Genomic DNA, 23,173 nt, shown 5'->3' with positions numbered 1-23,173 from the left:
TTTACAGAAACCCTTTTTATTCAGAAAAGAGCAGCTGCTAGTGGTTGGATTCCGTATAAACTTCTGATTTCTACTCTCAGAACTGAGATAACCAACTGAAGCTGTGTCTATTCGATGGAAAAAGAAATACTGCTTCGGGTTTCAGTAACCGACATACATATTCAACTTTTATCAAAAAACACAAAATATAAAAGGAAAGTACAGCTGTAGGTCGAGTAGTTAAGACGGACAAAGCGGAGGCCAAAAAGAAAAGAAACACAAAAGACAGAGCAAGCGAACTGAGGTGGTCAAATGCTTACCATCACCACCACCAAACAAATGAGGTAATGTAGCTTCCAGCTTACATAACAGAATGGTAGAGAATTCAGATAAAACATCAAGTTTCCGTATTCAATTAAACAAAGGAAAGAAACTAAACCGAGAACGAAACGCAAGATTAAACGTCGGTAATTTCGGCTTGCAAAATTTCATTTCGATATGTCTGCAGGAGCTCTGTGGGTTCAACAGGCGAGATGTTTTTCTTTTAACCTCGGCTACGTTCGAAGTGGCGGCCTTCTTCGGAAGTCAAAAGCCCCGGTTTTCCCTTCATCCACAGTTGGCATTCTCGTCCAAGTGGCGTACACTGGTGAACACTGATTTATACCGGTGTATACTGGTGTAAACTGTCGAGCCTCTGATTGGAGTGAGTGGTTGGGGGAGTTTGTTTATATAGCCAGTCATTTTGGCAGTAAACTCCCTCAGGGCTGCGGTCGCTACGGCGACGTGCCATGGACTCCGTGCTCCTGGTTCTCCGCCTCATGCTTCGTCCTCCTCAGGTTCCCCTTCATTTTGACAAACTCTGGCGTGTTCTCCTGCTCCTCCTCACACTTCTGCTGCTCTAGTTCAAGCTGGAAAACACACACACACACACACACACACACACACACAAAATCAATTAGTAAACAATTGGTGTATCGTGCTGAGCTCACGTGTTCAGTTAACAATATTATTGTTATGAAGAGCATATTCTGTGGTCTATATACAGTGTGTCTGACCCAGTCTCAGTCAAGACAAAATGATGGAACAAAGTCCAATGTACAGTTGTTACACTTGTTTTTTCCCCCCAAAGTACAGTGCCCTCCATAATGTTTGTAACAAATCATTTATGTATTTGCCTCTGTCGTCTCAAATTTGAGATTTGAGAAAATCATATGGGGTTAAAGGGCATATTGTCAGATTTTAATAAAGGGCATTTTTATACATTTTGGTTTCACCATGTACAAATGAGAGAATACACAGTCCCGCCATTTCAGGGCACCATAATGTTTGGGACACAGCAATGTGAATGAAAGTATTCATGTTTAGTATTTTGTTGCATATCTATGCCATGACTTCCTGATGTCTGTGACCCATCAACATCATCAGATTCTGGATATCTTATTTTCAGGTTGTCCTACAAGCGACACTAAAACTCTACATTTGAATGGATCTCTATGGGAATTGGGGGGCAGGGCTAGATTCAGCTGTAAATTATGCTGGTATAGTACAGAACACATTTGTTGACTAGATGGTTGTAAGTCATCAAGGGTCCAAGGCCTCTAACCACCGTGCTGCTGCCGTAGATACGGAAATAATTTTCTCCTGAACTCAATGGAAAGAATATTCAGGATGAACTATTCTTGCAGCATCTACTCCATATCTGGCTGCATCACAGTGGTTTGAGGCTCATTTGACACCTTGGATCCTTGATTACCTAAATACATTTAGCCAACAAATGTGTTCCATCATGTATCAGCATAATTTACAGCTGAATCTAATCCCACCCCCCAAGGTCCATTGAAGCGAGTTTTAGTATCGCTTGTAGCACAACCTGAAAATGAGATATCCAGACTCTGATGATGTTGATGAGTCACAGACATCAGGAAGTCATGCTATGCAAAGGATATGGAACAAAATAGTAAACATGACTACTTTCATTTGCATAACATTGCTGAGTCCCAAACATTATGGTGCCCTGAAATAGGGGGTTTATGTATAAACAATGCTGTAATATCTCCATGGTGACACCAAAATGTATAAAAATGCCCTTTATTAAAATCTGAAAATGTGCCCTTTAACCACATGAGAACGTTATTACAAATCTTAAATTGCGGACTACAGAGGCCAATAAATAAATGATGGGACTTTGTCCCAAACATTATGGAGGGGGAAATGTATGTTGGGGGAAAAAAAAACAAGTGCAACAACTGTACATTGGACTTTGTTCCACTATTTTGTTTTGACCGAGAGTGGGTCACACACGCTGTATATAGACCGCAGTATACGCTCTTCATAACAATGGTGTTATTGTTGACTGGACACGTGAGCATAGCCCAGATAAACAAAGATACACATGTCTGCTTTATCTTTATGATCTTTTTAATCTCTCTTGTTGGCTTTGCCTCTGCAGTAGCAGCGTTCTTTGGAGGTCATAATATCAGTTCTACACTAGGTCTCAGGCTCGGTTTATTCTACGTTCCCCAACCGTTAGTATAATGGATGTTCTCATGGTAGCTGCAATTGTTTTAAGTAACACTGACGTGTTCTTTTCACCGCCATGTGTTATGTTCTGTCATACTGTGTGTATTGTAATGCACTTGGAATTGTATATACCTACATATTTATTGATAGTGCTGTACTGTAATGGTCTTGTGATTGTGTTTCTGTAATTTTATGCTGCGGTTTGACCCCGTCTTGGCTAGGTCTCATTTGTAAAAGAGGTTTTAATCTCAATGTCACTTCCTAGTCAAATAAAGGTTTATATATTGCGTATAGTGTTAAAGGTCCCATATTGTGGATTTTCCAGTGTTTTATTTTAGGTCCCGATATCCATGAGAAGGCGTTTGTGTGGCTTTAAGTACAAAAAATGATCTCTATCCAGTTTTATATGTCCATTCTCATGTGCTTATCATGAACTTTACCAAGAGCAGGCTGGGTCTTTAAGGCTCATCGACATCAGTGAAGCCCTGCTCTGATTGGCTAGCTCCTACTAACTGAACGCCGTCTGTGCCGAGCGCTTTGATTGGCCTGTGCTTCACGGAATTCCAAATGGCTCGTTTAAATGCACATCTCCTTTGTACGGATCGTGTGGACTTGTTTGGGGACCGTGCGTTTTGATACTTTCACAACGTTTTTTGTAATGGCACCAACACTTATAATCTCTCATAGCAAGAGAAATGTAATTTTCCACAAAATGGGACGTTTCATGCGGCAGTCAGGAGAGTGGGAGGATTCGGGGGTCCCTCAGTGAGGATCACCCCAGACATGGGACCTTTAAGAATAAGGGTGATGTTTGGGCTGTCTATCGGAGTAGGGCTGCATGACATGGCAATATTCCTCCTCGTGTCATATGGAGGAGGACTGACCTGCTCCAGTTTCTGCTGCCTCTTGAGGAGCTCCAGCTCCAGGTCGGACCTCTTCTCCCTCTTCTCCCGCGCCTCCTGCTCCTCCCTCTGCTCCCGTTTCCTCCTCTCCAGAACCTTCTGCAGCTCCGGCTTATTCTGCGGAGACAGGCCCCTGCAGGCACCGCACAGCACGTCAGCCAATGTTAGCCAACATACTCCAACATATTCAATCTTTCTGTTCGCCCCAATGTTAGCTAACATACTCCAACATATTCAATCTTTCTGTTCGCCCCAATGTTAGCTAACATACTCCAACATATTCAATCTTTCTGTTCGCCCCAATGTTAGCTAACATACTCCAACATATTCAATCTTTCTGTTCGCCCCAATGTTAGCTAACATACTCCAACATATTCAATCTTTCTGTTCGCCCCAATGTTAGCTAACATACTCCAACATATTCAATCTTTCTGTTCGCCCCAATGTTAGCGAACATACTCCAACATATTCAATCTTTCTGTTCGCCCCAATGTTAGCTAACATACTCCAACATATTCAATCTTTCTGTTCGCCCCAATGTTAGCTAACATACTCCAACATATTCAATCTTTCTGTTCGCCCCAATGTTAGCTAACATACTCCAACATATTCAATCTTTCTGTTCGCCCCAATGTTAGCTAACATACTCCAACATATTCAATCTTTCTGTTCGCCCCAATGTTAGATAACATACTCCAACATATTCAATCTTTCTGTTCGCCCCAATGTTAGCTAACATACTCCAACATATTCAATCTTTCTGTTCGCCCCAATGTTAGCTAACATACTCCAACATATTCAATCTTTCTGTTCGCCCCAATGTTAGATAACATACTCCAACATACTCAATCTTTCTGTTCGCCCCAATGTTAGCTAACATACTCCAACATATTCAATCTTTCTGTTCGCCCCAATGATAGCTAACATACTCCAACATATTCAATCTTTCTGTTCGCCCCAATGTTAGATAACATACTCCAATGTATTCAATCTTTCTGTTCGCCCCAATGTTAGATAACATACTCCAACGTATTCAATCTTTCTGGTCGCCCCAATGTTAGCTAACATACTCCAACATATTCAATCTTTCTGTTCGCCCCAATGTTAGCTAACATACTCCAACATATTCAATCTTTCTGTTCGCCCCAATGATAGCTAACATACTCCAACATATTCAATCTTTCTGTTCGCCCCAATGTTAGCTAACATACTCCAACATATTCAATCTTTCTGTTCGCCCCAATGATAGCTAACATACTCCAACATATTCAATCTTTCTGTTCACCCCAATGTTAGCTAACATACTCCAACATATTCAATCTTTCTGTTCGCCCCAATGTTAGCTAACATACTCCAACATACTCAATCTTTCTGTTCGCCCCAATGTTAGCTAACATACTCCAACATATTCAATCTTTCTGTTCGCCCCAATGATAGCTAACATACTCCAACATATTCAATCTTTCTGTTCGCCCCAACGTCAGCCAGCGTCCACCAACGTATTCAATCTTTCTGTTCGCCCCAATGTTAGCTAACATACTCCAACGTATTCAATCTTTCTGTTCGCCCCAATGTTAGATAACATACTCCAACGTATTCAATCTTTCTGTTCGCCCCAATGTTAGCTAACATACTCCAACATATTCAATCTTTCTGTTTGCCCCAATGTTAGCTAACATACTCCAACGTATTCAATCTTTCTGTTCGCCCCAATGTTTGATAACATACTCCAACGTATTCAATCTTTCTGTTCGCCCCAATGTTAGCTAACATACTCCAACATATTCAATCTTTCTGTTCGCCCCAATGTTAGCTAACATACTCCAACATATTCAATCTTTCTGTTTGCCCCAATGTTAGCTAACATACTCCAACATATTCAATCTTTCTGTTCGCCCCAATGTCAGCCAGCGTCCGCCAACATATTCAATCTTTTTTCTGTTCACCATGAAGGTTCGCTAAAGGTGTGAAAAGGTGGTGCATGGCAAACAAAAATCGCTGCTGATGGGGGAAACCAGAGAGAGTAGAGAGAACCAAAAATTGACCCAGATTATTATTTGGCTGTTATAATACACCTTAATCAGTGTAATATTTGTTATTAATATTTGTTATAAACTCCATAATCCTGCTATGTGATACACCCCCCAGTGTTGACAGAGCATACTCATAAAGGACTCAAATGATTTCTTATGAATATTTTTCAGTAATATGTTTGTCAAGAGTCTACGTACTATTGTTTTCTAAACTTGTTCTATAAACTATGCTGGTTCACTCCAGTACTGGAGTAAATGTTGTCCAGAGTCAGTTCAGGAGTCTGAAACGCAACCCTCACTGCCCAAAGGAAGAAGTATTAAAACAACAGCTTGTGTCTTCGTAAACATTTAGTGTAGCGTTGGCACAAGAACACATCTGTTCTGAAAGATATGCGACATACGGCAAAACAAAATTCCCACCACTGTTTATTTTACAGTTCGTGACATTCCTCTGAAAGGTCCGTGTTGGTTCATGTTAGCGGCAGGTTACATAACTGGAATTTGGGGGGCCCCCCTGTGCCCCCCTGGATACAGCTTCCTGCCTTTCCGCATGGGGCGCGTAGACGGAGAGGTTTGTCCGGTTGCCCATGGCAACGTCCCCGTGGGGGTGGGCAGTGGGGGTCGGTGTGACCGATCTCTCGTCAGTTTAAACCTCAGCGGGGTCTGTATCGCACTGAAAGTTCAGCGCTGACCTCGTTTGTGAGTTTAAAACTGTCATTTTGAATGTTCGGTTTGAACAAGTAAAAACTTTTTTTTTTTAAAGCTGGTCAGTCATGTCATCGTTCATGATTGGGCTTGGGACTGAAAGGGTTAAAGGGTTAATCATCAGTTAAAACAGTGGTATGCATCTCTGAACACACAACGCATCAAACCTCTAAGCGGGTTGGCAGGAGAAGACCAATTAGTCTAAAAAGTCTAAAATACCTAATAGGTTACAATTGTAAAAACGTCAGCAGATGTGCCTTTTTACCGTTCTAACGATGTACACAAAAACGATTAATTTTACAATTCAGCCACGCACTGTTTCTGCATTGGCGTATACAGTTGTACCATGAAAATAGGTTAAAATGAAATTTTCCGGCATTCCTGACCCCCTCCATGGCAACACAGAGAGCCCAGCCAATTGGCATTAACCGTGTCAGTGTCACCTGACCGTGTCAGTGTCACCTGACTGCACTGCCCCCACGGTGTCTAGGGCACTTTCAGCGGTTTCCCAGTACAGGCCACCTAATACCGATTTCATCTCCGTGTCTGTCCCCAAACCCCCCAAAAGTTTTAATAGGGGCTCAAAACTAAATATAGCAGTGATTTTAAGAAGGTACACGGTGGAGAGTGCTGTCTGGCCGGGGGGGGGGTTCTGTACCGTTTCTGGTTCATCAGCAGCTCTCGGTGGAGGTCTTGGTGGTTGCGGGACGTCTTGACGGGGTTGATGAGTTTTTTGGGCTGGATGAGCTCGTCGCAGTCCCCGTCCATGTAGTCAGGTTCCGCCATGGTGTTGGACCTCCGCGACAGCGCCCCCTGGGGGCCAGACACGTCCTGGCAGGGACCTGAGGAGGGAGCAGAGAATTCTGGGTAAGGAGCCAGGCTCGCTGGTTCGATTCCCGGGGGAGCGTTGCTATTTAACCCATGACCCCAGTGCCAAACCTGGGGCACATTCACTCAGAAAACGTTAAAATAATAACCTTTAATAATTAGCTTTGTTTATATTTCCTACATAAAATGTAGCTGAATTCCTTTACATTAAGCCAACTGTAAATATTATATCAAGTATTATACAGACAAAACATATACATATAGATAAAACGAATAAGAGAAATAATATAATAAACTCTGTGATCGCGGGAATATACACACAGCAAACAACTAACAAGACCAGACAAACACGTTGGGACCTTTCCCCCGTGCCACCCTCGAGTGGGACGACAATGACTGTTGGAATTTGAAACCAACAAACAACAAGACAAGAAAGTTTTTCTACGTTTTGCTACGGTTACTGGGTTGAACAGTAGGTTTTCTCCCAACGGTGTGCAACGTTTTGCGACTGGCTTTGAGGTACGGTGGGTTCGGTTGGTTCGGTTGGTTCAGTGGGTGCGTAGCCCAAATCAATAATGGCCTTCTCAGGTCGCCATAGTAGCAAACCGTTCAGTCAGTCCACCCAGGTTTACAACACCGTGAACATTTAAATAAACATTGTGCTGCGTTTTGTCGGGGACAAATGCAACCCTCAACTGCTTCAGTCAATAACCAGTTGTAAAAAGAATGTGCGAGTGCTCTTGGACAATGGCGATATTGACAATATTACAATATTACAATGACAATATTAATTCAGATACATTTCAAATTCACCAACAAGCATGAAAATACATAGTGTGACTTCGGAAAACAATGTTTGAATAATCGCATTTTCACTGTTTATCTGTAGCTAATTCGCAGTCTAATTAGAGACAAATGACATAGAGAATGTCTATACTGTTAAAACAGGCCAACGCATTGTACATGGAACCACAGTTAGCTTAAAAGACTACCCTGCTGAAAAAAACAGGTCGAGCCAGGTTTTCAAACAGCTGGTAGCTGGTTGACCAGCTCATGCCCAACTAGACCAGCTTCATGACCAGCTCAATTTTCAGGCTGGTCAAGGTGGCATAGCTGGATTTTACAGCAGGGTAGTTTCCCGACAGACAAAAACACAACAACATGCCTGCTAAAATGGGAGAAGCTCCACATAGTAAAGAGATGCTGACCTCCACCCATTCTATACAGACAAATGCACACTGTGAATTATCTGATCACTCAATGTCCATTTGAAAAAAATAACCATAACAACTCACAACAATAACAAGTCAACTGATGTTAACTGAGAGACGTTTCAGCATACAATACATTGAGCCCTCCAGGAACAACAGGATGCAGGAGAAATGAATCATGTTATGCAACCTGCAGTCTCCACTGACCACAATGCACAGAACACGCAGCTGTTTTGAATTAGCCACTGTGCATACAAAGAAATAGTACATTCTTCTAGACAATTGTATTTCAGCTCAAATACATTTTTATCAAGCTTTCTCAGAAGCGCGTGAATAATGTCAGTAAGTTCACCACCAAATATTTCTACCTGTATAATTACGTTCAGAACAATGACATTTTTCAGTGGAGAAGTGATGTCGGTTTACTACAGTTTTGGCTAAACTGTACAGGTTAGTTAAGCCTACAGGATGAAATATAAAACTGCATTTGGACAGATTCAGGGCGATTCCGTGCCTCTTTAATGGAAACATCGATTTAAGAGCTCTATTACTTACCCTTAAGGAGAGCGAAAACTGGATACCGAAGCATGGTTGCCATTTTGACCCCTGGTTAAATGTGTGGAGAACAGCTGCTACGACACACACTCAGAGCGCTCTAGTGGGATTAAAAAGCCTGCCGTCTAAGGCGTCTTGACGAAACGGCCCCGCTTTATAACCCAAGATCCTGCGGGACAGCCCACAGATACGCAATGCCGAATCTTTCACCGCTGGGTAAGGCTCGCCCACTTTCCTTTGAAGGACAGCTTACTCGAAACATTCTCAAAGTTCAGCAGCAGTACAGGCGAAATACAATCAAGATGCGCCGCCTCCTCAAAGCACGAAATAATTACTTCGCCCAATAAAACGTCATGTCGTGTCTGTTAAGATAATAACGACGGACCACACAAGCGCCCGTATGTGATAAGTCACGAGCACAATTCTTAAAAGTTGTTTTTCTCTCATAGCCTAATGCTTGAAGGAACATCCGAATGACCCATCGTATTTAAAGACAGAATCTAAACGTGTCCTTTCCCGCTTTGATTTATAAGGTGACTGTTTAATGCTTATGACATTTCACATTATTTACAGTGACGGGAATTGATGCGGTTAAAACCTATTGAATTGATCATCGGGAAATTAGGTAAAAACATTGTAGTTTGCAAAGATAATCAAAAGTTCCTTTTCGGCTAGTCTCAAATAAAAGACGTGTGGCAGAGAAACGTTTTTGTACAACTATAGGCCAAACGGTTTTTAATGGTTTGTACATTCCTTAAGCATTAAGACGTGCCATCGCTTCATGGCAAGTTCTGCTTATTTGAATAAAGCATTTCATAACGCAGTGAATTACTTTCCCCACCAGAGGTCGGTACAGATTCTCAGCCCGAAATCGCAGCCGCTGGGAGATTCAGAAATGCGAGACAGCGGCCCAGGAGAATCCTGATTTACACCCGTTTGCACACGCCAGGGATCAGAATGAACTTTAAGTCAGTCTAGAAACTGCACCGTCATGGAACTGTTGATTTCTGTCTGGAAAGTAGCGTCCGGTCATACAATGTGGGGGCATTAGCGTTAGAACACAAGGACGATCATTGTTTCGAGTTCATGACTAGATGGAACTAATTTTAAAAATAAATATTCACAAAAACCCTAAAACGGTGCATTGCATTGCACACATCTATGTTAGCCTTTCCAGTCCCAAGAGTGCAGTGTGTCAGTCAAACGTAACGATCGTAAAATCCATATGGCACTCTCGACTCAATACCATTTCAACCAATCAGAATGACCGCTTGGGGGTTGAACCCCAATTAAAACCATCCTAAATTCTCTCAATTCAATTTTCCAACCAAAGACAAAGGCCCTTGGGATTTGGGTGGGGCCACTTCACACTGGGCTTGGGACTGAAAGAGTTAAAGCGATGGGCAGTATATAAAGGCTTGCCTTACAACACAATAACTGTAATATAACACCACAGGTTCCTGCTCTTAGGTCTGTCAGAATACAGTCAACACAGCCCTGTCAAGAGCCCGGTCCAAAAGCCCGAACCCACCAATCACATCTCAGTCCTGATGTGAAGGCACAGCGGGAGAACCAATCGGATCCTCGCCAAGCTGAAGCACTGAAGTGACAGCTAAGGCTATAGGTTACAAGCCTCTGAAAAATACACAGGAGGGAACCCACCCACACGCAAACCTTCATGTTATCCTCAAGCTTTTGTTTTGTTCTATTCATGGGCTCTTCATTGCCTGGGGTCTGTTAGCAGTGTGCCTAAAGCAGACACACAATACAACAGTGCACACTCCCGTATTTGTTTATCCATCGCACGTTGTATCGTCCGCGCAATATTCAACGACGTTCTCGGCCATCGCATATTTTCCTCATATCGCGCAGCCCTGCTCCACAGGCAGACAGTCACTCCACTGGGAAGACTGTCATGTTTCTCAAGCCAGACCTTCCGCCCATCGGGGCCAGCGTGGAGGGGCCTGCGTGGAGGGGCCTGCGTGGAGGGGCCTGCGTGGAGGGGCCTGCGTGGAGGGGCCTGCGTGGAGGGGCCTGCGTGGAGGGGCCTGCGTGGAGGGGCCTGCGTGGAGGGGCCTGCGTGGAGGGGCCTGCGTGGCGGGGCCTGCGTGGAGGGGCCTGCGTGGAGGGGCCTGCGTGGAGGGGCCTGCGTGGAGGGGCCTGCGTGGAGGGGCCTGCGTGGCGGGGCCTGGCAGTGTTTGGAAGCTCGCGCCGAGCAGAATGCGGAGCGCTCCTAATTGCGGGGGAGAGAAGGAAGCAGCCTGTGGAGTTCAAAGCGGGTCTCGTTGCAGACAGACCCGCTCCCAGCGGGGTGGACCCAGACCAGACGATTCACGAGCTCTCCCCGGCTGCCGTCACACACCCCTTCCTGCCTAATCACACCCCCCCCATGCTGCGTCTTCTGATCAGGGCTTTCTGCCCCTGGATACAGGGCTAAAGGTGGGCAGGTCACACTGTTCTTTTTCTCACACACACACACACACACACACACTGTTCTTTTACACACACACTGTGGGGCCACACTGTTCTTTTACACACACACTGTGGGGCCACACTGTTCTTTTACACACACACACTGTGGGGCCACACTGTTCTTTTACACACACACTGTGGGGCCACACTGTTCTTTTACACACACACACTGTGGGGCCACACTGTTCTTTTACACACACACACTGTGGGGCCACACTGTTCTTTTACACACACACTGTGGGGCCACACTGTTCTTTCACACACACACTGTGGGGCCACACTGTTCTTTCACACACACACTGTGGGGCCACACTGTTCTTTCACACACACACTGTGGGGCCACACTGTTCTTTCACACACACACTGTGGGGCCACACTGTTCTTTTACACACACACTGCGGGGCCACAATGTTCTTTTACACACACACTGTGGGGCCACATTGTTCTTTTGCACACACACTGTGGGGCCACACTGTTCTTTTACCCACACACACACTGTGGGGCCACACTGTTCTTTTACACACTTCTTTGTGAGGAAGAATCAGCTGGTTACAACTGAACCAGAGCATTGTTGCTTAATCCAATGAGTGAAAGCATCATAGCTGTCAACATCCAATGTAAGGTGAGCTAGCAAAACACAACGGAAGGCGGTGAGATCTGTTGGCTGACGCTCGATGGCTGCAGTGGAGGCGGGCAGTCAGGTTTTCCTTTGCTAATGCAGGGCAGGCATCCCGAGGTGTGATGGACCTTGCTTTACAAAAGTTATCATTTTGACTACACAGCCTCGAGACACTTTCAGCATAGACTTCAGGCTATACTATACTGCACGGCTCTTCTTTGCTAATGCAGGGCAGGCGTCCGAGGTGTGCCCACAGGATAGTGCCTCTGATGACTACGGGAAATACAGACTCCAGCCCAGCAGGAAAACATACACTGCAGGATACAAGGGTTTTATACCAGGATATAGCCCTATAAAGGCTGCCTGAGCCCGCACAGGTGAACATGCGCACGCACACACACACGCGCACATTTTGTACACTGCAGATGCTATATACATCTGCTGAGAATTAGTATACCCTTGACTTGAAATGAAACGAAATGACCCTGCAATGTTAAACTTGCTTACAGTAAAAGCTAAGTTACAACTTAAGATGCCTTAAAGGAAATAAAACCAACGTTTCGGGAAATATTACACGAGATATCGTGTGTATTTTAAACACACGATACCTTGTGTAAATAAGACAGCTTCAGAGTCGCTGTAAGGTGTATTTCTTCATTTTGAAGGAGGTAGGCTACTCACACCTATAGGCTTCAAGTCTTTATGCTTAGCTAACATGTTAAGCTAACATGGAAATTGAGTCAGTGAATGGACAAAAATTAAAATGATATCAATCTCGTCTGGGTGAGTCAGAAAAAAATGTTGGTGAAAATTAAAATGTCCACACAAAGGGCAGACATTGCTCTGGGAAGTGAAATGTACATAAAGGTGTATACAATGAAATTATGTGGAAACCCCTTTTTGCAAATACTCTTTTTGCTGTGAAATGAAAAGCTCTCGGTGGCTGGATATCTGAAGCTCTCCAATTCCCCTGTACAAACCTGCAGGCTGTGAGGCCTCCCTCAGTGACCTGACCGCCAACACAAAGCAGAACAGAGCAGCAGAGCAGAGCAACGTGTGAAGCTTAAGAGTATATAGTGTATAGAGACAGTACATTTATCCAGAGTGACGTACAGTTCATTAGACTAAGCAGGAGACAATCCACCCCAAGAGCAATGCAGGGTTAAGGGCATTGCTCAAGGGCCCAACAGCTGAGTGGATCTTATTGTGGCTACACCAGGGATAGAAGCACCGACTTTACGGGTCCCAGTCATTTACCTTAACCACTACGCTACAGGCCGACCTTGCTGGTCCCAGTCATGTGCCTTAACCACTACGTTACAGGCTGCAGCTGAGACAGTTAACCACGGGGGAAGATTCCGCCTCACAGGGCAGCACGTTGGCTCACTGCTCATGCTCATGTGTGTCCTTGGTCACATGACCGGTCACATGACCGGTCACATGCACGATGAAGGGTAAATGACTTGCCTCGTTGGATGAACCAATTATAACGCTTGAACAACGAGGGTGCAGAGATTTTACGTCAGAGCATTTCTTGGGAAATAAAAACAACTCCATCTTTGTATGTGAGCTAAGGGACGGAAAAAAAAAAATGTAGCGTAGATTGAACAACAGTATATGAGTGGAAATATTTTTCATGTGCTGTCAATCATGAATGGAGTCCAATGGGAACAGGCTTTTAGAGGGAAAATATTGGTATCACTAGGGGCCGACTTCATATCAACTGGCGAAACTGATCGCACCAAAAGCTGGCCCCTTGGTGTGAAGGCAGCACATCACCACAAAAGTCACCCTCGTCCAATCAAGCGGCCGCTGCTTCTGAGCGGAAGACACGCCGACAAACTCAAAGCCACCAGGACTGAGAGGCCACAGCCACAACGGCGAGACCCTGTCACATGACCCACGGGCGCTACAGACCGCTGGACGCCGGGGCTGTAAATCACCGTGTCACTTCCTGTCACCTGACAGGCCGGGTCAAAACAACAGGAAGCAGGAGCGTGGCCCCCGTCGGATGAGAAGGGCGAGCGAGACACCTAACCGCCAATCCTGTGTGTGTGTGTGAGTGTGAGTGTGAGTGTGTGTGTGTGTGTGTGTGCGTGCGTGCGTGCGTGCGTGTGTGTGTGTGAACGAGAGGCATGAATTGTGAAGCGCTTTGGATAAAATAAGTTAGTTAGCCGTTTGAACATTGGCGGTTGAGGGATAACGGTCGCGGTCCTTTAGCCGTTTGAACATTGGCGGTTGAGGGATAACGGTCGCGGTCCTTTAGCCGTTTGAACATTGGCGGTTGAGGGATAACGGTCGCGGTCCTTTAGCCGTTTGAACATTGGCGGTTGAGGGATAACGGTCGCGGTCCTTTAGCCGTTTGAACATTGGCGGTTGAGGGATAACGGTCGCGGTCCTTTAGCCGTTTGAACATTGGCGGTTGAGGGATAACGGTCGCGGTCCTTTAGCCGTTTGAACATTGGCGGTTGAGGGATAACGGTCGCGGTCCTTTAGCCGTTTGAACATTGGCGGTTGAGGGATAACGGTCGCGGTCCTTTAGCCGTTTTAACATTGGCGGTTGAGGGATAACGGTCGCGGTCCTTTAGCCGTTTGAACATTGGCGGTTGAGGGGTAACGGTCGCGGTCCTTTAGCCGTTTGAACATTGGCGGTTGAGGGATAACGGTCGCGGTCCTTTAGCCGTTTGAACATTGGCGGTTGAGGGATAACGGTCGCGGTCCTTTAGCCATTTGAACATTGGCGGTTGAGGGATAACGGTCGCGGTCCTTTAGCCGTTTGAACATTGGCGGTTGAGGGGTAACGGTCGCGGTCCTTTAGCCGTTTGAACATTGGCGGTTGAGGGATAACGGTCGCGGTCTTTTAGCCGTTTGAACATTGGCGGTTGAGGGATAACGGTCGCGGTCCTTTAGCCATTTGAACATTGGCGGTTGAGGGATAACGGTCGCGGTCCTTTAGCCGTTTGAACATTGGCGGTTGAGGGATAATGGTCACGGTCCTTTAGCCGTTTGAACATTGGCAGTTGAGGGGTAACGGTCGCGGTCCTTTAGCCGTTTGAACATTGGCGGTTGAGGGGTAACGGTCGCGGTGGGTGTGCTTCCTTTGTTCCGGCAGTTAGACAGCGCTCTGGCTGCAGACGGGCGAGAGACAGCAGCTGGCGTCCCAGAACACCAACGCCCCCTCGTGTCTCCAGGGTGCCTGGGCGAGTCGCTGTAGACCGCTCCCACACAGGGGACACGTCTGGCTCAGACATACGGATATGCATCGGGGTCCGATTATCCAGAGCACCTGACATATCTGCTGTTCCATATCCCTGTGTTTCTAACCACTGGTACCCATGACATGAGACTCACTCCTATTATATACAGTTCAATTACATTTATTTATTCATTAGGGACAGTGCACATTCATCAACATTTCAGTGTCCGCATCAATGTAAATGTGCCAGAGTTAGCTAATGAGCTCATTTTCATCTGTAGTCCCTGGGTAGGTTATTACAAATGAGAGGCCTAATGTTATAATTAACTGAACGATTAGCGCTACTGATAGGCCAGACTGTCTGCACACCTGACTCCCAGGTAAAGGGAGGGTGAACACACCTGACTCCCAGGTAAAGGGAGGGTGGAAAACCAGCGTTTCTCAGCCCTCGAGGACTGTGATTTAAGCAACAGGGGTCCTTTGAACTGAAGGCTTCTCCCACTACAGGTGTGTTTTAAATATCTCTGATTATTAACATCAAACGTACCTAGGTTTGCAAGGTTTTTCCTGACTAAGGCAGAGGCGGTACTTGATGACATTTGCGATTTGCGATATCTTGTTAGTAATGTTAATTTTACTTCCTTTTTTTTTATTAACAAAGGAATATAGTAAGAATTCAGTATACAGGACATAGTATACAAACAGAACAAAAACAAATACATACTGAATACAGTTTGCTTAACACTGTTCTATTCTACTGCTTGCTGAAGACTATGTCGGCCACACCTAGGCTTGAGAGAAAACACCAATTCTTTCCAGGATAAATGTTAAAGCCCCTGTCATTAAAACCACTATTTTACAAATGGGTACTATCATAAAAGCTGAATAATGCTACATAAGTCTTCATGGCATTACTTCATGAGAACTCAAACTGCTGCTGTAGTTCACACTATGACCGCAACACCCATAAGCAAAGTTATGAAGGTTCACAACAATGGTTCTAAACTCCTCTACCTCCGCCCTTGCCTTCAAAGCAGGACAGAAAGCAAGGTTTTGAATTACGTTACATTACATTACATTATTGGCATTTGGCAGACACTCTCATCCAGAGCGACGTACAGTTGATTAGACTAAGCAGGAGACAATCCACCCCTGGAGCAATGCAGGGTTAAGGGCCTTGCTCAAGGGCCCAACAGCTGTGCGGATCTTATTGTGGCTACACCGGGATAAGAACCACCAACCTTGCGTGTCCCAGTCATGTACCTTAACCACTACGCTACAGGGTCATGTACCTTAACCACTACGCTACAGGGTCATGTACCTTAACCACTACACTACAGGGTCATGTACCTTAACCACTACACTACAGGGTCATGTACCTTAACCACTACACTACAGGGTCATGTACCTTAACCACTACGCTACAGGGTCATGTACCTTAACCACTACGCTACAGGGTCATGTACCTTAACCACTACGCTACAGGGTCATGTACCTTAACCACTACGCTACAGGGTCATGTACCTTAACCACTACACTACAGTCATGTACCTTAACCACTACGCTACAGGGTCATGTACCTTAACCACTACGCTACAGGCCGCCTGGGATCCTTGTTACTGGGACGGAGGAAAGATCTCCCCAATCGAAGCCCAGCTCCTCCGAGCCCTCCAATCAGCTTGAGCTGCTGATGGCAGTTGCCGGGCGGTTTTGTAATGAAGGCCCTTGTGTACCTCGGGCAGACAGAAAACACACTTATGACCTGCAATTAGGACCTTAGGAAAGAGGGGGTAGGGGAGACTGGAGACAGGGGTGGAGCAGTTAGGCCCGTGGTTTTTTTAATCTTATGGAGCCAAGCCCGGCAGGCCGTGAGCAGCTGTGAGAGGCAATGACCACGACATGGAAACTGTTGACCAATCACAGGGAGGTAATGACCACAACATGGAAACTGTTGACCAATCACAGGGAGGTAATGACCACGACATGGAAACTGTTGACCAATCGCACGGAGGAAACTGTTGACCAATCGCAGGGAGGTAATGACCACGACATGGAAACTGCTGACCAATCGCAGGGAGGTAATGACCACAACATGGAAACTGTCGACCAATCGCACGGAGGTAATGACCACAACATGGAAACTGTCGACCAATTGCAGGGAGGGTTTTAGTTAGTTATTTATTTTATATACGAGGGACAGTGTACATTAGTCAACATCAATGTAAATGTAAAAGTTAGCTAATAAACATTTCATTAGCCTCGTTAGGGAGATGTTGTGAAACTAGTGAAGGACATTTTTAACAAAAATGTGTTTGTGCCATAAATACGTTGTTCATAGGGCACTAAACACATGGGTGAAGTTTTATACAAAAATACCTGTTTAAAAGTATGACAAAATGCTAAACGTAAAAGTCATATCTGCTTGGAGCCCATTCACTTCGGAATATTTGAAGCTCAATAACTCTCAGAACGCGGATAGAACCTTCTAGTTCTCAGCTCACAGACCGTGTGTACAGAAGAAGTTCCTTAAAGGCCAGTACAGTTCTGTAGGTATATGGGCTGTATGTCTGCATGTCAAGCAATGGACTGAAAATGCACCTTCCATGAACTCCTGAACCACAAGCAGGGGGCCTGAGACTTGAAAGACACACGCACACACACAGATTTGCATAGCCATGTAGACGGTGCCACTCTTCTCGGGTGCGCCCCTCCCAAAAAAAAGCCCCGGCACCTGTTCCCAGGCAGGTGTCCTGTCCAGGCCTGCCCGCGTCCCTGAAACAATGCAGGCATTAAGGAGGCCGGCGCGGGGTCCTCGCAGCTGTGACTAACACATGTGAACACGTGTTGAAGGTGTGACGCAGGGGCCAGGGCCCGGCGGCCGGGCCGAGACCCCATAACCACACACCGCATATATGGCACGTCCACATAGACTACGCTATACACAATGCACATAGTCCCACACATCCCATATTACAGAGCATATAACTTCCCACGCAATCTGAATACATGTCCGTATATACTTTAAAGATATATTCCACAAGAGCTTTCTGAAACCAAATGCAGAAATAAGACCGTACAGGCCCAGTAAAAGCTATTATGTGCAGACACAGCTACTGTTCCCCCTTTGTCCCAGGAAGGGGGTAGAGACCACAGACAGCCTGATGTTCTTTCTATTCATGTTCCCGGGATCAATACTGTTTGTTTTCATCTCATTCAGAAACACCGGCAGGTAGCAGACTGATGCCCGCACCCCCGCCTATGAATAAATCCTCCTCCCATCGACTCTCAGTCCTATTAAGATGGATTATGAAAGCTAAGCTTTGCCGACTTGCCATTAAAAACAACTTGTTTTTCCCCTGAACTGCTGATAGGAAAAACAGACAGACTGACAGCCAGACAGACATGAGACAGGTCTGACAGAGGGGCAGCTGGTCCACCAGATCAACACACCAGATCAACACACATCCCCAAAAGGGGAAAAACACTGGAGAACCATAAATGCAGACAAACCTGCTGTTCTCCAGCAAACAGGAGAAATAAAACCATGACTATGTGGTGAAAGTGCAGACTTTTCGCTTTAAATTTGAGGGTTTTTACAACAATATTGGCTGAACCATGTAAGAGTTACAGCCCTTTTATACATGCATTGTATGCATGAACTAGCAATGAAACTGAAGAAACATTTCAGCAGCCGATTGTCCAATCCAAGCTAAAAGACTGCACTTTCATTTAATAGTCATTGTTTTATTTCAAAATTCAATGTGCTGGAGTAAGGAACCAAACACCCCACTGTCCAAATACTTATGGACTGCACTGTACATGCCCACATTTTCAATGAGAGCAATGAATCAAATCCAAAAACAGTCCAACAAATGTGACTGTTCCCCCCCTCGCCCCCTCGCCCCCCATGACATGAAAGGGGAAATTCATAGGGTGGCTCCACCCCTGGCCTACTGCCTCTGATCACTGCTCGCATCACTTCCTGCATCCCATCTGTCTCTGAGAGAGAGGAGGGGGGGGGAGGGAAGGAGGGAGGGGGAGGGAAGGAGGGAGGGAGGGAAGGGGGGGTTGTGACCGTCAGAGACTCTGGAGGTGTGAGCAGAGCTGGAGCCCTGATGAAATTGCACAGTTGGCAGGCAGCCCGAGAGAGGAGGGCCCTTTGTGCTTGAGCAACCCGCACTGCACTGGACCCACACTGTGCCTGACCCACACTGAGCCTGACCCGCACTGAGCCTGACCCGCACTGAGCCTGACCCGCACTGAGCCTGACCCACACTGAGCCTGACCCACACTGAGCCTGACCCACACTGAGCCTGACCCACACTGAGCCTGACCCACACTGTGCCTGACCCACACTGAGCCTGACCCGCACTGAGCCTGACCCGCACTGTGCCTGACCCGCACTGAGCCTGACCCGCACTGAGCCTGACCCGCACTGAGCCTGACCCGCACTGAGCCTGACCCGCACTGAGCCTGACCCACACTGAGCCTGACCCACACTGAGCCTGACACACACTGTGCCTGACCCACACTGAGCCTGACACACACTGTGCCTGACACACACTGAGCCTGACACACACTGAGCCTGACCCGCACTGAGCCTGACCCGCACTGAGCCTGACCCACACTGTGCCTGACCCACACTGAGCCTGACCCACACTGAGCCTGACCCACACTGTGCCTGACCCACACTGAGCCTGACACACACTGTGCCTGACCCGCACTGAGCCTGAGCCGCACTGAGCCTGACACACACTGAGCCTGACACGCACTGAGCCTGACACGCACTGAGCCTGACACGCACTGTGCCTGACCCACACTGTGCCTGACACGCACTGAGCCTGACACACACTGAGCCTGACACGCACTGAGCCTGACCCACACTGTGCCTGACCCACACTGTGCCTGACCCACACTGTGCCTGACCCACACTGAGCCTGACCCACACTGTGCCTGACCCGCACTGAGCCTGACACGCACTGAGCCTGACACACACTGAGCCTGACACGCACTGAGCCTGACACGCACTGAGCCTGACCCACACTGTGCCTGACCCGCACTGAGCCTGACCCGCACTGAGCCTGAGCCGCACTGAGCCTGACCCACACTGCAACTGACCCGCACTGCAACTGACCCACACTGCAACTGACCCACACTGCGCCTCACCCACACTGCGCCTCACCCACACTGCAACTGAGCCGCACTGCACTGGACCCACACTGCACCGAGACAAACCCATCTTCTACACCTCAGTCACCCTGGATAATGAGGGACGGACCCCTGAAGAGGAAACATCAACTCTCCGCTTACAGCAGCTTCAACTGACCGCACTACAGCTTCAACTGACCGCACTACAGCAGCTTCTACTGACCGCAGTACAGCTTCAACTGACCGCACTACAGCAGCTTCTACTGACCGCACTACAGCTTCAACTGACCGCACTACAGCAGCTTCAACTGACCGCACTACAGCAGCTTCAACTGACCGCACTACAGCTTCAACTGACCGCACTACAGCTTCTACTGACCGCACTACAGCAGCTTCTACTGACCGCACTACAGCAGCTTCTACTGACCGCACTACAGCACAGATACAGATGATTCAGCAGTTTTCCCTTTGCCATATTTCTTCCTTTTGTAGCTTTACTCAATATTGTTGATAGATATATATAGTGTATATAGTTGTCAATGACAACACAAACAAACGGTAAATAGAGACAACACAAGACTTGAGATCAAAGAAATATATAAAATCGATAAATTCATAAAAACAAATACAATTTTAAAAAGACAACATAGACAGAAATAGCATATATAAAAATAAACAAACCCCTATATTAAATACAATTTCATGAAGACACCCCGCAGAACAATAACAGGTGTGGGTGGAGAAACAGTGGGGACCCCTCAGCCCACAGAAGACTATGTACATATTTTTTTATTTATTTACTTATTAACCTTTATTTATTACAGGGTAATTTGACTAGGAGACATACTAGGAGAGAACCCTTACAAGGGATTATTTTCTTTTTTTTAAGTTCATAAAAAAATAATATAATAACATAAAAGAAAATAAAAGAAAAAGAAAAAAGAACTTCCCAAGAGGGGAGACCAACTTGCCCCTCAAAACTCCCACAATTCTCAATATGAATGTCACTGTTCATAGACTCTTAGAGCTTGAATCATTTCACTAGCAAGTGTCATTTCGATAGTATCCTCGCATCCGGGAAAGTCATGGAGGTGCCTATTACAGCAAACCAATGGTGGGGTAGCCGAACTGCGCTTGCACATTTACAACACTGTTTCACATTTTGACAAGTCCCTTTTTGTGATTTAAACTGTTCGTGCCGTCTCTGTTTCACAATACAGAGGACAAACCTAATATTAAACCTAGAGGTCGTTTGAATTAACATCCAATTTCAAATAAAGAAACGAACACACATCTAAAAACTACGGAAATTAATTGACAGACAGGGCTTGACGAATCTTCTTGTGACAGAAATGTGGGGCTCCACGCGATTTTAATTAGTTCCTGTCCAACGCAAGCGCACGTGAACGTTAAAAGTCTCAAACCCCTGCATTACAAACCTAATAAACGTGAAGGGGAATTGTTTTTCGTTTCGTGTTAATTAATAAGATTAATATGTTACACTAAGTAACATGTAAAATAAGTTGTATGCGATTTTTCCACGGAACTTAAAACGCCGACCATCACAAAGGTTTTATACCAAGCAATCAGGCCTTTACTGAATATAGAAAGTCACCAATAAGCAACGCGGACGTGATATAGCAGAGCGGACAGACAACTGATTAAAACGGCGCCGGTTGTCCCACAACGTCCGTCTACAGCATCTCCATTAGCCAAGCAGCCATTCGTTCAAAGTATACAAAGTTTGTGCTCTGCCCGCACCGTCTAGTTGCTATTGGCTTCGGTCATGGAATAAGACAATTCAGATCAGGTTAAAAGCCTTTCAGATAAAAACGAAAATAAATCCGTACCTTAAACTCTCCGACTGCGCTGTTGATTCGCCCTGCTCCCTCGTTCACAGATCGAATGTTACGAGCGCTTTGCCTAACATTAATTCATCTTCTTGCTACTTCGCCGAGGTGTGTCCATAAATGCGTTTTTTTCTCTCTCTCTCTCGCTCTCTCAGTTCAGTTGGACGCAGTTCAACTGCAGATGGGACCAGGACGAAATGTAAATTAGTACCGGAGAGGGATGGACGGTGTGACCCTATGGCTGAGTCACGTAGTAGGCTATGCCCCTCCCCCTGACTGCTTTTATTCATGACCAGAGGAGCTTTCAGCGGAAAAACCTTGCGCACGAGTCTTCTGGGCGTGGTAGTTTAAAAGCTTATGAAGACCTTGAATGTAAATACTGTAGTTACACCACGGAAAGGAATGTAGAAATACAGATTTCAAACATTCGTTTATTTGTCTGTATTAAAAACTCAGCGTTGTACTTATAGGCTACACAACAGTGAACAGTGAATCAGCATTACTGTCTGCTTTCAGGTCCAGATTAGAGAATACATTTCATACATACCCCCCCCCCAGTAGCTACAGCAACCCTTGGCAGCCCTCCTTCATGCTCTTAAGTAATTAAAGGAACTGCAGTCAAAGCAGAATGTAATCAGCAAATAAAATAATAAAATGGTGTTTGATCTTAACTGAAGACTTCCTGTCTGGCAGTAAATTCTGGTTCACGAGTTTGGCTGTCATGTTTCCTTGAATGTTTCAGAAACCATTCCAATTCCATTGCCTTCGGTGTTTCTAATTTGGATAGATAAATAATTACATTTATACAGCACTTTTCTAGACACTCAGTGCACTTACAGTGATGAGGGGGAAACTGACCTGAACCACTACCGATGTGCAGCTCCCGCCTGGGTGAGGCACGGCCGCCATTTTGCACCAGAACGTTCACCACACACCAGCTGAGGTGGAGAGGGAGAGAGAGAGAGAGGGAGAGAGAGAGAGAGAGAGAGAGAGCTCACCACACACCAGCTGAGGTGGAGAGGGAGAGAGCAATGTTTTCGCTGCCAATTGAATCAGAGGATGATTAGGTGGCAGGTTGAGGGTTGGGAATTTAGCCAGGGCACCAGGGAACCCCCTACTCTTTGAGAAGAGTGTTGTGGGATCTTTAATGACCAC

At 46.0% G+C, this 23,173-nt stretch overlaps 1 protein-coding gene across 2 annotated transcripts; it reads right to left on the bottom strand.

The window, feature by feature from the left end:
- On the bottom strand, positions 1-22,285 carry LOC133118975 (protein FAM107B-like). Of its 2 annotated transcripts, none has more exons than XM_061229327.1 (4): positions 22,019-22,285; positions 6,798-6,981; positions 3,384-3,534; positions 1-887 (listed from the first exon to the last, which is right to left on the bottom strand). In XM_061229327.1, the coding sequence occupies exons 2-4, from the start codon at positions 6,923-6,925 to the stop codon at positions 753-755; spliced, it is 414 nt and encodes a 137-aa protein (XP_061085311.1). In that variant the 5' UTR covers positions 6,926-6,981; positions 22,019-22,285; the 3' UTR covers positions 1-752. The 2 variants fall into 2 exon arrangements, with proteins under 2 accessions (XP_061085311.1, XP_061085310.1); XM_061229326.1 differs by lacking the exon at positions 22,019-22,285 and adding an exon at positions 8,734-8,955.
- Between the last annotated feature and the right edge of the window lie 888 nt (positions 22,286-23,173).

The sequence above is a fragment of the Conger conger genome, chromosome 19 (genome assembly GCF_963514075.1).
Source record: "Conger conger chromosome 19, fConCon1.1, whole genome shotgun sequence".
Lineage (NCBI taxonomy): Eukaryota > Metazoa > Chordata > Actinopteri > Anguilliformes > Congridae > Conger > Conger conger.
This window is presented reverse-complemented; position numbering and strand designations above follow the sequence as displayed.